We start from the raw sequence: 18,186 nt of genomic DNA, 5'->3' as shown, positions 1-18,186 counted from the left end.
AAGATGGATGGAGCCAACTATCAGGCAATGCTGGACGATCTCTGCTTGGGGCTGCAGAACACCTACAACCGGGACGAAGGTTCGTCTTCCAGCAGGACAACAACAAAACGCACAACCTGAACATGTTTAGCTTTAAACAAATTCATTCATGCTTGGTTCAGTTAGAGTCCAGACGTAAATCCATTTGAGAATTTCCAGAAGGACTAGAAAGTTGATTGTCACAAACAAACAATATTACTAAGCTTCAGCTATTTGACTAAAAAGCTGTCCAAATTTCTTTTTCACAATCACACTGCTTTGCATTCAGTTGTAAAGTGACTGAACATATAAAGATTTAAGTATTATTACTACGTCAGCAAGGCACAGCCAGAACCTCCACACCCTATATGGTTGTTGTATGATGAAGCTAAAAGTTACCGTTGTTCATCTATCAAGATGTGAAGATTAGACCATCATAGGTTGAAGTGACACCAAATATGAAAATCAGTGCTGAAATCACAGTCTTAATCGTGACGTTAATATCTGAACAAAACCGATTCTCTTTCAAACAGCATCTTTTCAATTCATATCTATTTGCAGATTGAAACGGTTGAAAAGCAACAATTTTAACAAATAATTTTGAAACAACGAAAAGAGTAGAGGTGTTTTGCACAACTAAAGTAAAGCAACAAAAGGCAATGAGCCTTCGCTTAGTTCTACAGCTCGAGTCTGACACCTTGAACAGAGACGATGCCTGCGCCTCAACAGGAGACTCCTGAAGCATATCAGATTCCTATGAAAGATAAATGGCAGCCAAAACTTAACAACAGCTTTATGTTCAGCATAACTGTGAGCAGGCAGAGGGGAACTTGATCTGAGAGGGGGTGCAAAAATAACCCTGTGCAAAACTTTTAAACGCTTTTAAAAACAAAAAAACATTCAAATTTTCTTAACTTTAATTTAGCGTTCGAATGGGATTAGGTGTCTAATCTAATAGGTTTCAGATTGGTATCAGAACAAATGTCTGAAATGCATCTCTGGTGTGTTTAATAAACAGGAAAACAACCCAGCAGAGACTTGAAACAGGACCCAGTGTTTCAGATGACCATCTATTGCAAGCCACGTTTTCAGCTCAGCATTTCTGAAACATTATATCTAGAGATGCGCAGCGAAATCGGTTGACGACGGCCTCTGACGATTGCCGGCTCGGTCGGCTCTCAACCTTTCTATGAAATTGGATTTGAAAATGTTTACAGTGTTTTGTAAGTCACAGAATTAGAGATGTACAACCTCCAGGTGGAACAGACCAGTGAAATCCAATGACGGGTAGATAAAACATGGGAATAATATAAAATAAATTGAATAAAATTTGAGAGTTGAGCTTTGCGATGTTTCTAATTATATAAGCTTTTTATATGTGTGAAACAATATTTGACCACAACTTCTCTCCTTCCCATGCAGCTTCACATCACCTCTGCTCCTGACATGAAGAACTATGGCAGGAGGAAAATATTCTCTTCTTATTGATAGATGTTTTGGCCAAGAACGGTCGAAGCCGTCAAACTTTTCAAAACTGTGTTATTTCCCTTCTACTTCACAATCATCCACTGCTTTGTGTCGGTCCATCACGTAAGATATTCCACTAAAATACAAGAATTCAGATCAAAAACCGGAGAAGGAGCTCCACACATCTTTGTCTGCCAAACTGTGAAGTCCGTGGCACTTTTCATGGATTAATCCAAAGAATTGAGATCGGTTTGTGTCTGTGTGATAGACTGCTGGTTGTCAAGTTGTCTGTTTGGTGCTGATGACATTCTTTTCAGCTTAGAAGGCTTTTTATGCATGAATGACTCATAGGTCAGAGGGAAGTGTCAAAAAAAAAAAAAGTAGAAATGGGAGAAAAGACAGACTTTCAGAAAGCCTGGAGAAATATTGATCAAAACAACTTCAAAAGATTAGAAGAAAGTCTGGCGGCTAGAAGAAAGCGTGAAGAAAAGAGAGCTTGCTTTAAACATTTGCACTCCATCATATGCAATCTAATGGGTATAGTTGGCATTTCTGTCAAATGTGGGTTAAATTGTCTAAATAATCTTTAAAGATGTTGTTACCAATCGGCCTCTATATATTGATCCAGATGTTTTACAGTCTAAATCTGTAAAAAAATAAAAATAAAAAAAAATATATATATATATAGACTCATGTTTTATAAATGTGACAGGAAATGTTTCTGTGCAAACAATTCAGAAAGCACATCTTTTATGTGACAGATCCATTAAGATGCACATCCTTGTTCTTTCTCAACAGGCAGTAAAATCCCACCAGGCTAACTTTCATCTGCCGCCCCCCAAACATCTCCATCCATGCCTCCGCGCTTCTATATTCTCTCCATGGCTCAGAAAGGGTGATTAAAACCATAAGACCTGAAAGATGGCCTCAGGCAAACAGAGGCCTCTGGGGATAACTCAGAGAGCAAGAACGCGGGAATAAGAGTTATAGACCGAGACATAAATAGAGGAGAGAAAGGCAAGAGACACTACAAAGACAAAGTGCAGAAAACAAGAATTAACAGACTGCTGGAGAGGAGCAAAGGAGGCCAGATTGCAGAAAAAGAGAAAGAAACGGATATAAAGAAACCAGAAGAGAAACGCAGGATAGAGCAAAGCAGCTGAGTGATATTGAACAAGGCAGGTCTTTCCAACTCTGTAAATCCCATCTCCTTGGAGATGGTGGGAGCCAGATGGACAGGGTAGAAGGTGTGAGGGAGCGGGGGGAGGGAGGTGAGAGAGGCACAGGGAGTGTGCTGTTGTCCTAACCTTGAAGAAGCCGATGATGCCCACTCCGTACTCCACACAGTATTTATCCAGCAGCTCTCGGTTCCAAGCGTCCAAGTTCACGTACTTGAGAATGTTTTCGTAAATCACCAAAGTGAAACGACCCCTCTCCTTGTCCGTCAGGGTGGGCATGTCCCCCTTCCCGGGAGAGATCTCAGTCCGGTACTTGAACCGGCCGGACTCCAGGATGGCCACGATCTCCTGCCCCAGTTGAGAATATTGGCTTTCCACAAACACCAGAACCACAGGATCTGTCCTGGTCCCTCCGAGGTCCACCCCGGACACCCCCGGGATGCTCCGCACAGGCAGCAGCCGGGATGGGACCACCCTCGGGTAGTCCGAGTCCGCGGAGGCTCCGTCGGGGCCGGACAAGCCCCCCGCCGAAGGCTCCGGCTCTCGCTTGACACCATAGAGGAAGTAGGAGAAGATGAAGACGCTGACGGTGCAGAACAGGAAGAGGATGAGCAGGGAGGTCTGCAGGGGAAGGAGGCGGACCAGCCGACGGAGGCGTGTCACGCATCCCAGCATCGTCTCTCGCCGCACTGCTCCGCCCCACCGGCCCAGCAACACGCCGAGGGGACAGTTCCTCTCAGCGCAGGCAGAGAAAACGAAAACAAACAAAAAGAAAAGAAAAAAATAAAGAAACAAAGAGACAGGCAGAAGTTTCTCACAGCAGAGTCCGGATTGTTACAGAGCTAAGCATGGAGGTAGCAGCGACAGCAGCTACTGGGAAAGGAAACAAGACGGTCACGTTGGCGCTCCCTCATGTTGCTGTGCCGCTTATGTCACCATGGCAAAGAAGTGGAGGGTTCGTGGGCCGCCGATACACACTCGTGCCGGAGCGCGAGCTGCAGGAGAGGGCGAGTCACCGGGGGAGACGGGCGGTGGAGGACTCCATCACCTATCCATCACGTGAATCCTCCAACCATATCCTGTCGACGATTTGCCCCGCTCTTCTGACTGCAGAATAATCTCTAGAGGAAGCCGAGGCCGAGCCGGTCATCAGAGCAGCATCGCTCCCTCAGGGTACACACTCCACTCCTAGGAAAAAGACAAAAGAAAAATAGAAAAAAGTTCAGTTGAAATCCAGCAGCACGATAGCAGCTCCTATATAACAAACAGCAGGCTGCGTTCGGCTGCCGTGTGGGTTCGACGGCGTGTGGGAGATGCGCGTGTATTATCAGAAAGTTCACTCCGAAGTAATCCTACTCAAAGAAACAGCTGCCAGATTCACCCTACACACACACACCTAAAGTATTTACACCCCTACAGCTTCTCTCTTTTTGTCTCGTCACGACAACCAATGTACTTCAATCACAGTTTCTACACATTTTCTTCAAAGAAATCTGGTCCCTCTTCAGTCAATTTAACCGAACTTTTATATTATAAAAGTAGTTTATGAAACCTGCAAAAGAAAAAAAACAGAGACCAAATGAAAGAATGTTATGAGGAAGGAATGAAGAAAGCAAAGAAGAAAGAAAAAACAAAAAGGAAGGACACAGGGATGAATGGGTGGAAGGACATAATGTAGGGCAAAATGAAAAGAAGAAAAGAAGAATTTACACTAGTGAGGATTGAAGGCAGGGGGAAAGGGAAGGACAAGACCTTAAGGACAAAGGAGAATGTGAACGAAGGAAGACACAAAAAAGGACGGAAAGTAAAAATGAAACTAAAGGCGGAGAAAACGAACAAATGAAGGAATCAGGGACGAGATGGAGAATGTGAGACAGAAGGAAGAAAGGAAGTAAACACAGGGGAAGATAAAAGAAAGAAAAGTTGCTTAAGAAGGAAGTGCGCAAGTGGAGAAAAGCATCTTCACAGCATGGTGCTGCCACCACCATGTTTCAATGGGAGTTTGTGTGTGACCAATTAAAAACATGACTTTTTTTCTTCTAGCCACTCCTCCATGAAGGACAGATTTGAGGAGTTCACCATTACTAGCTGTCCTGTTGCCAGGTATGTCCACCTGAGCTGTGGTTCTCTGCAGCTCCTCCACTTTTACTACAGAATCTTGCAAGGCGCTGCAGCCTCTATGCATGCAAACCCTAAACACAAATAAAGCAAAGATTCCAGGTCTTACAGACACAACACAATTCATAGGAGGAATGAGAGAAAGAAAGATGTTGCACGAGCTTGTTCACAGTTCAATCCAGTGAAAACGTGCGACAGCACACGAGTGAAGCCATCAGGCCCTAAAAACCCCCACACAGAACCAGCACCACAAAAAAAACAAAAAAACAAGCCGAAGGATGGGAAGCAATCTGAGCGCAGAGGCGTGGAGAACAGTGACAGACAAACCTGGCAACAATCAGACCCTCTCCTTTGTAGCAAAAATCCCCCAGCGCACTCGATATACATTTCTATACTCTCTGCAGACTGAGCATAATACCTCAGCCTTTTAGACTATCTCTATCAAGCCAAGTGTGAAAGACCCAGGATGCGGCGTGAGAACAGTGTAAAGCTCGGCACTTAGAAAAACATCTTTTGTCCATTTAGAGTGCTGGTGGGAGAAACGAGACAGAGCATCATTACCTTTGCATAGAAAATCCTCTGACCATTAAGTTGGAGAGCTATTGTGGTGCTACGCCTCCTCTTTATAAAGCCCTCGACACCGCATTAGAGTCGCATCCTTCTTAACTCCGAGGCAATAAACGCTGACCACCAAAACTCATCTCGACCGACACAAACGGACATGAAAAGGATGCGATAATGGCGTTCCGGTTTAATTAAAGGTGAGTAACATTAAGCATACAAGCTTGCTCAGCCTAACATAACTCCTTAAGGATAATCCATTTGATTACCAAAATAATCATTCAAACAGACGCAGCAGGACATGAGGAGAGAAAACGGTTGTATACGTCTAATGCAGCTGAGACTCATTCTGGCATTTCTCTACGGCCTCCGTGCTTCCAGCTAAGATTAACAAGACGTGCAAAATCTCGCTGCGAGTGGAAAGGCAGGAATCACACTTCTGTTTCTCTGACTGGTGTCCAACTTTCCTCTTCAGAGAGATACAGAGACTAATGTAAAGAGAGAGACCGTGAAAAGAAAAGAAAAAAGAAAAAAAAAGAAAAAAAAATAGGTGGGTGTTCAGAGGATGTATCGTGGTGCAACAGACAAAAAAAACCAATAGCTCCGGTCGCCTCGAGATCTCCCAGGGCGCCTTGTTTGTTCATTTCTAAGGGAGCCGAGGTTCGTGCCACAGCATATCAAAGTATGATTAGCCGCAGGAAGCGACTCCTGCTGGAAACAGCGAAGCAGACGGCCAGGCGAGAGTGACGACTTCACACGACACACAAGCCGAGGAGGGGTTTCTTCTGACCTCTCCGGCGAGAGGGCTTGAATGTACTTAAAGGAAACCAAAACTCATACAGCTGCAAAAATGAGAGAGAGCAGCAAAAAATAAATAAAAAAGCACGGGTTGCTTTCGGATTTAACCTTAGGTAAAAAAAAAAAAAAAAAACAGTTTCACAGTATTTACATGAAGATTTTAAAAGAGAAAATGTATAACATACTCAAGTAACTATATCAAGGTGGTATAACAATAAAACAACACTGAAAACACTCTTTGGTGTGGTTCACTTTGACTGAGAGAAAAAGACTGCTACTAGACAAACCACTTTTAGCAATGGTCTAAAGTGAAGTTGTAGAATAAATGAGAATTTTAATATACATCAACGCATGTCTGTGGACTAATCATGTTGTGAGAGATCCAGGATTTCAGTAGATAACAGAAAAGAGTAAAGCAATGCGGCTCTATTTCATCATCTGATGCTCTAAATCTGTCTGTCATAGAGCATGTTGGCTTTGGAAATGTTGGCACCCAATTATGGGAAATCACAGTCAACATCAGGATCCACATTTTCCGGAATATACAGAGGAAGATTAGTCTTCTTGAATCGCAGTTTTCAAGAATCCTGAAAACCACAATTTTCAGGATCATCATCAGGACATAAGGAGCATTGAGCTTTATAGTATGGAAGTGAGGGTCATATTGCTTTTTGCAACAAGCTGGAGATCAATGTCTATGAGAGAGGATAAGCTACAGGAAATGCACAAGCTTTAACAGTAACCTGAAACTATTTCTTTAAAAATCAATAATATTTCCACAAAGACATTTATGTCATACTATGTCTAATTATTTAATAAAACAGTAAAACACATCTTTTTTTTTTTCTTTTCTTTTTTTTTAAGTAGTTTCTTCATTTCCTGTGTCGGCTGATTAGAAAAAAAAGTCTCTAATTTATTTATTTTTTGTTAATGAGTAATCAGGCTCAAGATGTGCTATCTTTGGCCGACATCCGCAGGGACCCAATAAGCTCCACTGCGACTATAATGACCCTGCTGACATGACTTGGGAGCAGACCTAATGGTGACAAAACACACGCAGAGAGCCGATGCCTCGCTTCTTTGCCCAGTTCACAGCAGACGTGACTGCCTCCCGATGCTGACCTTCAGAAAGTGATGTGCGGCTGAAAGAAAAGGACGAAGACGGTGTGAGAGATGGAGGGCGATGGCACGAGACGGGAGGGTGAGAGCCGCGGGGATAAATTAATGGAAACCTCAAGGCCCAGAGTGCGAGGCAGTGATATTAGGAAGGCTAAATAGAGAGCAGAATACTTTAGGACATGATGAGAATATTGGATCAACTGCACAAAATAATGGCTAATGGATCTCAAATGTCTGCATGCCCATCTCACCTAATGCGTCTTCCACTTTATCCTCCGCAGGTACCTTCGGAGAAGCCACGTGAATGTCTGAGATCCCCTTTCTACAAAATAATTGATTCACGAACGGAGAGAGAGGAGAAAAGGGGAGCATGAATATTTCATGTTTTTTTTTTTTTTGCAGAAGCCAATGAGAGGTATAGCCGGCAGACATATTGGGGAGGCAAGAACCAGCCAAAAGGTTTCAACACAACGGAGTGTTTCAGACTGCCAAAGAAACTCAGTCTTAACTCATGCATAAAGAAGGAGAGGAAGAGGAACGCGTGTGTTAACAAACCTTTTCATTCTCTGTGATGGAAAGAGCCTTGACTGAATGTGAGCTATGTAATTGCACACGTGGACTAGAAGTCTGGCAGGAGGGCCGGCAGGAGAGAGAAACGAGAGCAAGAGCGAGAGAGAGAGAGAGAGAGAAAAAGAGAGAGAAAGAGGGGGAAAGAACCACAAGATGAAAGGAAGGAAAACAGTAAAGGACAGGGAATGAAAAACAGGGAGCAAAATGACGGAAAATCTAATTTAGGGGAGGAAATAAAGAAGAAGAATGACCCCCCGAGGGCGACCATCAATCTGAAAAATTCAAATGTTCCCCTCATTATTTTATGGCAGCTGAGAAACAGAGAGAATAAACAATAGCAGGTGACGGACGAGGAGACGGAATAATGCTTTTCTTCGGAGTGGGTGGTCACTCCAAACCTGCTCGCTCAACAGCACGGGCAGCGGGCCAGAACCATACTGTTAGATTAATGAGAGATGAAGAGGAGCCGGGAGACTGAGGCTGCTCCTCAGCTGTAACAACTCTTGGAATAAACAACGCAGCAGTTGGCCATATGTAGCCTCCTCGTGCGTCCTGCTCCCTACTTCACCTCCCTCCCACCCACCTCTGCACCGCTGCTGCACTTTGTTTAAAGTGTGAATAAGACTAAGTGGCACGGGGGATTTGCGAGGAGAGTCAGTACATTAACACCATCGGACTACATGCTGGTGATCCCCTGGACAAATAAACTTCTAAAGGAGAGCCGGACCCTCACTGCCCCCTCAGGATCTTCCAGCGCCTTCGCCCATCCCCCAGCCCCCAGCCCCTCTTTTCTGTCATCTCTCCTTGCCAATCTGTTCCCCTTGCTGCTGACTGACAGAAATAAACGATGACCCTCTGTGATCAGCCGCCACAGACCTTGGCAACCACACGTTCTCCATGGAAACTCTGGAGATGCGTCGTGATCAGACGGATGGAAACGGCACAGAAAGGGGGCAGTAATCCATAGGACACTCATCAAAAGGCTGCTGTTGCCGTTATCACTTTTCTGTCTGTGTATTGATGTGGATGTACCAAAGTGGCTCGACTGCAAAAGAGACAGACCTGGGAGACTCATTAGTTGAAGGTCTGCTTGTTTTTGTTTATTCCTGAGAATTCGTTCAAACGCTTAGGGCTTTAAAAGAAAAAGAAAAAAAAAGATGGTAATGAGTTTAGTTGAACCATTGAAATGTTTCAATGGGGCAAAGGACAAGGTTAAACGGAAAAGAAAGACGCAGATGTAATCCCTAATCTGTAATCCTGTTAATGTCGACACTGCAAATGGTGCTAAATGGTCTTATGCTAGCTCTGCTGCTAGTGTGGAAGATGACTTGAAGGGCGCAGATTGAACAAAACTAGGCATGGGCTGGTGCTGGTTTTCAAAGTCCTGAGAAGTCAGTTTCATTTCTAAATATTGAAGATACTAAAATTTTAAGTGACACCAGTTCTGATGTGTAAACTGTATTTTAACGCGATAACAGAGGCAGAGCATGGTTTTCTCCAGTCAGTCAAGACAAAGCGCGTCCCTTTTCCTCATCTCTTGCATTGATTCGTCAATCAGCTGTAACTACTGAATGTTTTCTCTCATTAAGAAAGAAGAAGAAAAAATATTTTTTCTACAGCAAAGAACAGCAGCAGCAACGAAAAATACAGACCGACATGGCTTGGCTATCAAATATGATCTTTTCATGACAGATTGGAAAACAAAAAACATTAGCAACAAGCTACAAGAGCTAGCATGTCTTCTTATAAAAGGTGGCCTGTTACTCACTGGGGCAGAAAACCTGAACTATGACAGTCAATTTAATTAAAGTTGCACAAAGAATTTTCTCTGGGTAAAAAAAGCAGCCCGACTTTAAATTATTAGCAGTAACAGGCTCATTGCTACAGAACAACAACAAAAAAGAAACTATTTTTTCTGCGAACAAAAAAAGTCATTAAATATTGGTGGACATCTTATTTTTTTATTTTAATACGATGAAATTAAAATATTTTTTTTACTCCTCTCAATCTCCTAGCAGCCCGTTCCTGAAAACAAGTTTTTTAATTCCCTCGATTGTTTTAGATTCTGTTTCTGCACTCTGCTCATTCATAAGACGTGAGACGACAAACTAATATTTTTGTGATGCCGACAGTCCGCAACTCCTAAAACCGCTGAGCTTCCATCAAAAGCAGCAGCAAAAAAAAAAAAGAAAAAGAAGCAAAGCCGAAGTACATTTTTCATTTGCATTCAGACTCTTACCCTGTCTTGCGGGAGATTAAACTTCAAAAAGCACGAATTTTCATTTTTTCTTTTGAAGCACATCTAAGACGACAAACAAGCGCGTGAAGGGAGCAAGAGTTAGTCTTCTTAAAGAGGGTACATTTAAAAGCCACCGTCGTGTTCCCTTTTTTCTTCTTTTCCTCCCCTCTTAAGCCAGCCTTGGCAATCGCCAATATAAAATCAATCAATCTGAAATTTGAATTCCATTTTATGCACCCATTGTGGTTGCCGTGATTAAAGGCTTAGGCTGTGAAATAGCGAGGAAAAGAGGCACCGCGTCTTCACTCTGGCTTCTGCCTCCCACCCGATCTGAATGCACAAGCAGGCGGCTTCATTTCAGCTGCAAACATTTACAGCGACACTTCCCTCTCTCTCTGTCTCATCAATTCATTTCATGCTGCTGCGTGAAGGACAGGAGACTCGGGAGGGAAATGTTGTTTTGCCTTCTAATTCTCGAGAAAGTGACTTTCAGACAATTTGCCCAACTGAGCCATGTGGCAGAATTATCACATCATTTTTCAGCAACTCAATTTACTGTCCCCAGGACTGAGGCAATTTCACAGGAGGAGGAGGGGGGTGGGAGTGGAAATGCCTTTCTATTCGCCAAAGCCCCTCCAATTACATCTCAAGGCCCTACTTGAAGAGCGCGATCCCAGCACTGTCGTAATTGAAATGATTGCAATGTTATTCTTTGACACAATAATGGGACAAAGAGTGAAAGAATCATCTTCAAACACAGACAAGGGAGAGCAATCTTCTCCTAATAGCAATAATGAAGAGAATGGGAAGACAGCAGAACTGTGTCCAATGGCAATTAGAGACATTTCTTTGCACTGCAACTGTTCTGTAATTTCTGCAAAGGGCAGAGCAAGATCCTAGCTTTAGACTTTCATTAAAGGGTTCATGCCACAATCCATCAACGTAGATATCGTCCTCAGGAAAGATAGCTGGAGCGGGCTCAGGCGTAATGGTTTGACTACACATTCATATCATGTGAGGCTGATTAGGGCCAAGATGAATAAAAACAGGGAGGGCAGGACATAAAATATACATGGCGCTGCTGAGCTATTTTAATCCCGAATAGGCTCCCTAACCTGCCGTCTTCTTTAAATCTCAAGCAGGTGGTATCCGAACAGAAGGATCAGAGGGCATTGGGAAGTGGAGAACGGATTATTTCGGAGTGGGAAAAGCAGCACGGATGAGTATTAGGAGCCACGGGAGAACATGGGAGGGAGAAAGACTGGAGAGCAGAGCAGCAGCAGCAACTTCATCAATACCCCGTTCCACATGCAGAAACATGCGGTTATGTTTAACGGTCAGTGTGAGATTCTCACAGTACAATAACCTTGAGTAAAGGACAAAAACACTAGTCACTCTGGCATCTCATTAAAATTATTTTAAACCTTAGAACTGATGTGATGAAACATCTTAGAGTTTTCTAAATTCTAACATCTTAAAAGTTTTGTATATTTTGTCCACTGTGGTCTGTGTGGTATAAGGACACAAATCTAAAACAAAAATATACAGTTGAATCCAATTATTTTTGTTCAAAACACTAAAAAAACATGTTTGCTGCAAACCTAATGCTTAAATGTAATTTTGTTGCAAGAATGTTTCAAAACTCAACCAATAATTTCAAGTGTTTTTTTTTTCTTCAGCAACAAAATCATACATTCCTATACAGGAAAAAAGTATAGGAGTCTTTTTTTTTTTAGCCAGCTCACCAGCAGTGTGCAGCAATCACAGGTGGAAGAATTATATAATACTTTAAAAATTACAAGATCGTCCCATTATAAACTCATATGTCCATAAACTTTATTTGATATTCTAAACTCAAAAAAGTGCATCAAAGTATATACTGGTGGCTGATGGTGGGAGTTTTGAGCAGAGAAACAAAATAAAGCATCCTGGTTCATACTGGTAGACGTCGGATTTCTGAATCCAGCAGAAAATGACAACAACAAAAAAAAAGCACTCGTGATTTTGTGGTATTTACCCTGCCAGTCACTGATCTTCAGTCAATTATTTGCTGAATATTTCATATTCATTCTAATCTTAATAAGAAAGGCCTCATAGCACTAAACTTTGCAGATTTCTGTTCTGCTCTTTAAAAAATATATGTTCAGAAATTCTGACAAACCGTTAAATTCGTCTTCCTTCTAGCGGAGGGGGACATGTCGAGGTCTTTCACAGCAACAGGTGGGGGACCACAGCACTACTCTACATAAAACACAGCTGGGGAAAACACCAGTTAATCCAACGTTCCCTGTGGCGTTAGAAGCAGAGCTGCAACAATCAATCGTTTCTTGGCCGATCCCAACTGATGGGTTTTCTTTGCGGTTTGACCTGCTTATTCTGATTTTGGTCAATCTTCAACTAAAAAAAAACAAAAAGAACAAAGCAGTAAGAGCAGGATGACTAAAAGCTAATTTTTTTCTTAACTCTTGTATACCTCGACGTCAGAAAATGGCCGATGGCTGCATTTAACATTTGCGTATTCTCATGCTGTCTGCTAGCAGCCACAGTCTCTCTATTTATAGGCCCTCGGTGGCCCATTTACAGGCATGGGGACACTGGATGTGTGCAGTAAAAATCATCGGAAGATGGACAGTCACACCATTGTTTTATGCAGGGTGATGTTTAAATTAACAACAGTTTAATTCATTTGATTACACAGTGGACAAATCATGCAGATAATGACGGCACGACAAAAGAACGAACCGATTCAGCCAAATGGACGGAAATAATTGACCTCGCTTTGGAGACGGTGCACATGACTTCATCTTTGAGTGACACTGCGCACCATTAGGCAGCAGCCACAGAATGAGTGACCCCTATAGTGAAATACATAATAATTTCCTTCATTTGTCTTTTTTCTTTAAAGTGTTAGACATCATGAATATGGATGTCCTGCAGGGATGAAATTACGGCAGTGACATGTTTGTGTTGAGATTACAGGGCGGCCCCTCAGACTCTTCCCTGAGAGAAAAGAAAATGCTGCTCACTCGACTGGATTTCTAAGGGGCTCAAATAGGTTTGTAGTGACTCGGACAGCCGGCATCAGGCAGAGGGAGGTGGTGGCAGCAGGACGAAGGGGCTAGTCATTTATCATTTTTGTCAGTCTTGGTAAAAAGGGGGGTAGGGGGGAGAAGTCCAAGTGTGTGCGTGGAAGTAGGGGGTTGCTTTCATATAAATTGAGCGTAGGTGGAATCAATGTGGCGTTGCTGGTGAAAGCAGGGACAAGGGGGTAGTGAGGGAGAGCCAGATCAATGCTGGAGGGAGTGACTGTTTGCTCCCATTGTTTATCCACTGTCATCTCAGGACACTACTGAAGGACAAGAGAGCACGGCGGGCAGTACAATGTCTCCACTGGGACAGAGGAATCATAATGGGTCCCCTCCTCATGTAGATAATAAACATCACTCAGAGGTGAAAGTCAAACTGGTCGAGGATAAGGCGTGTCTGTCTATGAATGAGAGCGCTGGCGTAGGCGTATGGGGGGGCTGGGTGGAGGGGGCAATGGCAAAGAGGAGTACTTGTCAGAGTAGTTTTATGCAGTCACTCAAACCAAATGGCAGTTTAGTTGGATTGTGTAAAGATATAGAGAGACATTGGACAAAGACCAGAATAGATGCGAACCAGTGGCATGCTGGGTAGGAACTCCAAAAGCTTATCTTACCCTAATCAGTGAATGCACCATACATTAAGAGTTAATGGGTAATGGCAGCAACACTCTTCTTTGTGGAGGTTGTTACTGAAGGAGAACCCAAGTTGTTAATTTTAGTTCCTGTGTGATGTTTAAAATGTACAAAAGCTAAAGAAATGAAACTGTGACGTTTAACATGTTAAGTCATTTTGCTGTTTGTCCAGGCTACAAGAGAGAGCAGGATTTGTAGGAGATAACAGCAAGGCTTCATGTACTGCAGCAAAGTTGCACTCAACTCCTCATAGGACTGCGTGAGAGTTAAATCACTTTCTAAAGAATATAAACCAAATTGTACAACGACATTGCATCTTCTTGCAGTAGTTCTCTCTCCTTAATAAAGTCACTGTAGGAGCTACTGCTGCAACTAACTAAATGTCTCATTTTCACCCTGTAGATTGTACTACTGGCTCAGGTCTAATCTGCTACCTGTGCCTCTTTTCTAAAGGAAGCCACTAAAGCAGCTACTGGCTCTGTTAACCATGTGTAACTTTTCTTCGACATGGATCAGTGCTCCTGCAGCCCCCAGCTGTAGGCAGCGGGTGGCCTCTCACACTGAGTCAGGTTCTGCTGGAGATTTCTTCCTGCTAAAAAGAAGTTATTTCTTTTCACTGTCGCCACATGCTCCCTAAGGAGAAAGTATTGCTGCAAAATCAAACACTTTTGGCATAACAAACTGAACTTGACTGAATTGTATTATAACTAGGATCAAACTGGAATGCATTTAATTAAATATGAATTTGATATGATTGGTTGTATATTTTCTGTATATAAAATTGTAGCAGTTTGTCTTGTAAGATGCCTTGAGATGGCATCTGATATCCCGTATAAATAAAATCTGAAGGGAGCTCTAAGTGAAATCAGAATCTGTATCAGCAGATCAAAGTTTGGCATTGACCAGGTACTGGAAATTGGCGAAAAAAGTAAAGATGGGTGGATCCCTGCAAGGATTAACCAGTGCAAAGCTCTGCATAGTTTGAGAGTAACTCTTACATTTGCTTCAGTAGCCAATTTGCAGCCCTCATTTGAACCAGAAATGCAGCTGTTGGAAGCAAGAGAAATAGCTGAAAATGATTAAACTAATTATAAAAACCCTCAGGCGAGCTGCAGCAAAGGCTGCTGGGGCGATATAAACAATATAACTGTCTAATCTGCTCAATCGGTCTGATGGACAACAGGAGAGATGCAGGCAGATCCTGCCTCGCAAAACAGATAAGTATAATACCTGCTCGTGAAATGATGATGAGTTAGATTCAAGAGGCTGCTGTGCAAAATTCAGGTACCATCATACCCAGGGGAGCCCCTTCCTCTCCTTTTCCCTTTCTCGCCTACCTCTTCCATCTCCTCCGCTTTCATGTCCAGATAAGAAACGGCCCGCACTGATCCGTCTGTGATTCGCGCAGCAGAAATGCGTTCCCATGAGAACATCCCGGCGCGGAAGAAAAGCTGACACAAGAAATGATATTCTGTTGGGCCGCCCATATTTTTGCTTGCACGATCAAGCAGATAAGGAGTTTTCCTCCAGCATGAAAAGCACACTCCTCCCAATCATCGGCTCGCTTTCAAAGCACAATCAAGAACAACAGATAACTGGATGAAAGTGCAAATTTATCCACAGTGTGCTCTACATAAACAGCAAACACTCGACACAGCCCCCCCCCTCCCCACCGCCGCCTGAGGTAAACAGAGCAAAGGCACTAAATGCATAAAAACAATTCAAGTGCAGAGGAAGGACCTGTATCATCATTAGCCTACTGCATTGACACCATTACAATCCCAGTCGTAGGTCCCGTAATGAATCCCACAAATAATGTGTATTTTTGAAGCTTGGCCATAAGAGAAGCTTTTCTGCTCTCTCACAAACTAAAAGCTTCACTTTTCAACTTTCCACTAAATCTGTTATTTTCTGTGATAATACTGTAACCAGAAACTAGCAAAACATGACAAAAAACATTTTTACGGGATGGGCCAACAGTGTCACCACAACAATTTTCCAAACATCACAAGGTGTATTCAGCAGTCAGAAATTATTTTACGTGCTTAAAATAAGCTCACAAATAACTGAAAAACAATATCTGATGCTTCAATTTTCACAGAAAATCTCTAAATTATACCCTTTTTCCAGTAAGTGAGAGGAGCATCTGTCTTACAGAAGGCCATCATCAAAACCTGATTACCTTTGCAATGAAGAGGCCAAAAGTCGACAGGGTTTCTGGACTGAGCGTTTAATAAGTGCTGCCTGGGTGATTCACCAATCTGTTGGGAGATGAGAACTGGATTCAAAATTAGTATTTACTGGCTGTGTCACTAAATGCTATCATTGGTCACACAACCACTGAATGATTAAGTCAAAAAGTAGTCTACCTGTAGTAAATGAGGTAAATTTATGGTTTTACCAATTTATTTTTTCACCTTTCTAGGGTTTTAGGAGTACTTCTTAGACATTTGGGGTTTTATCCTTGGTGAATAAAGAAATACAAGCTGAGAGTCTGTGGTGTGCAGCTTAGTTGCAACACAGATTAGATTTAAATAATTTTCGAGCCTCATTAGGAGCAGATACATTTATTGTTTAAGTCACAGAACTGAAATGGGGAAGAGAGAAAAACAGAAGAAACTTATTTTAGCTCACAACTTCTGCAAAGTGTTACAGATGTGAAAAGAAATTATATTTAAATTTTAGGTGCAATGTTGTCCAGACTTTGTATTATCTTTTTGCCATAGCGCCAAAGGTAAGTAAGGTCCAATAGTTAAGAAATGTAGTGGGCTATTTTTCTGTTACGCAGTTTATTATGATTTGCAAAATAAATCAATTATCAATCTTTGAGTTTGCATCAGCTTGATGCCAATTCTTAAAAGCACATCAAAACTAAAAATTATTTCTTTAAAAAAAAAAATCATTGGGACACACAGCTAACGCATGCTATACTTTTCCCAGTAATCAGTACACATTTTATATAGACCACAACCACTTACAAAAACAATAACTGTTCTGGTAAAATGTTGAGATGGAAGACCTGACCATGGAAATCCTTTTTAAACTAAGGTCAGAGTTTGAAGAAAATATATGATAAAACATATTGCTGGTGAAGGCAATGTTTTTTGCCTTCGCAAGCATAAGTATTTTCAAATGTACCAAAGAATCCTAACTTTAACTTGCTTTTATATTTGAGAAGGCAAGCTCAGTACGACGCACAATAATTAGTCAGTGTTTACACTACAACAGTGAACTGAACGAAGCACAGACCACCAACTTTGGTGTTTGTGGCGAGGATTGTAAAAGAGGATGAAGGTCCAGACTCACAGACCGATCTGTTTTTACATCAGCCTTTCAAGTCCATCAGATCTAGAACTAAATATGAAACTTTAAGGGAACATCTCCTTAAAATCTGTGGCAAACAATAAACAACAAAAAACTAAAAGATGCTGAATAATTGAAGAGATTGTTTATGGCACTTCTCCAAAACCCTCTCCCATAGGTCCTTCAAGCTTCTCTGAAATAAACTGCCTCAGCCCACCTTTTTCTGTTTCATGGTTTTATTTTAAACTTTACCACCAGCACTCTCCGAAGCTCTTTACCTGAGCCCAGCCGCCCTGCTTTCCCTTCCTGTGCTGCCGCTCTGGGACCAGAGTGTGAGGTATGCGTGGGTGTCACAGAGCTGACAGGTCTATCTGGGCTCTGTCTACTGTGCTGGCTATTCCCATTTCCCCTCTTCATTGCCGCCTCTACAGCTGCTGTGTATCCGACTGTGACACCGCACACATGTATCAGTTTACAGAAGAGGGGGGGGGGGGGGGGTGTTAGCTGGAGGCTGGGCAAATGGTCAAACTTTTCACCAGGCTGCATGCTTGGTGTATGTATTGGCCTGCGACGCTTTAGAACCAAATTGGTTAAAAAAAAAATAAAAATCAGGGAACGAAAGAGGCAAAACTTCTTGCGTTTAAGTGTGGAGAGACAGCAATCCACTTCCCAGCCCATTCAAGGCTGGGAAGCAGCCTGTCAGGGTTATGGATTAAATGCTGCAGAGCAGCATCGTGCAGACACACATCATCCCTGACAGTTTAATGGTGTGTATGTATATGTGCTCTCATGTGTGGAGAGCCACAGGCGTATGTGTGCGAGCATGTGCGCGCGGATGGTTTTGGGTCCTACCACCTGATCGCTAAAGCAGACGGTTAATTCGCGGGTTAGCCTTGTAAAATCTGAAATCCGTCTCCTCTTAGCCATCCATGACGGGGCTGGAAGCCTCCTGAGTCAAAGCGCCGAGGCGCAAGCCGTCACCATAAACCCCCATGTAACACATTTCTCATTTGATACGCCTCTCAGCCGTTCGCTCTTGTGAGCGCACAAACAGTCGTTTCCACTCTGTCACACACACACGCACACGCACACACAG

General features: G+C 42.7%; 1 protein-coding gene across 2 annotated transcripts in view; it reads right to left on the bottom strand.

Annotated features, from left to right (window-relative positions):
* The window catches only part of ndst1b (N-deacetylase/N-sulfotransferase (heparan glucosaminyl) 1b), a 61,147-nt gene that overhangs the window by 17,563 nt on the left and 25,398 nt on the right, over positions 1-18,186 (bottom strand). The window contains exons 1-2 of one of the 2 annotated variants that reach the window (XM_017307145.2): positions 7,511-7,886; positions 2,793-3,851 (exon numbers count right to left, since the gene is read on the bottom strand). In XM_017307145.2, coding sequence (XP_017162634.1) covers positions 2,793-3,338 — 546 coding nt within the window. In that variant the 5' untranslated portion in view covers positions 3,339-3,851; positions 7,511-7,886. Of the gene's footprint in view, positions 1-2,792; positions 3,852-7,510; positions 7,887-18,186 lie in introns of those variants that run through there. The other variant, XM_008420157.3, reaches the window with a different exon arrangement.

Source organism: Poecilia reticulata, chromosome 10 (genome assembly GCF_904066995.2).
Source record: "Poecilia reticulata chromosome 10, P_reticulata-male-v2, whole genome shotgun sequence".
In the NCBI taxonomy this organism is placed as follows: Eukaryota; Metazoa; Chordata; class Actinopteri; order Cyprinodontiformes; family Poeciliidae; genus Poecilia; species Poecilia reticulata.
This window is presented reverse-complemented; position numbering and strand designations above follow the sequence as displayed.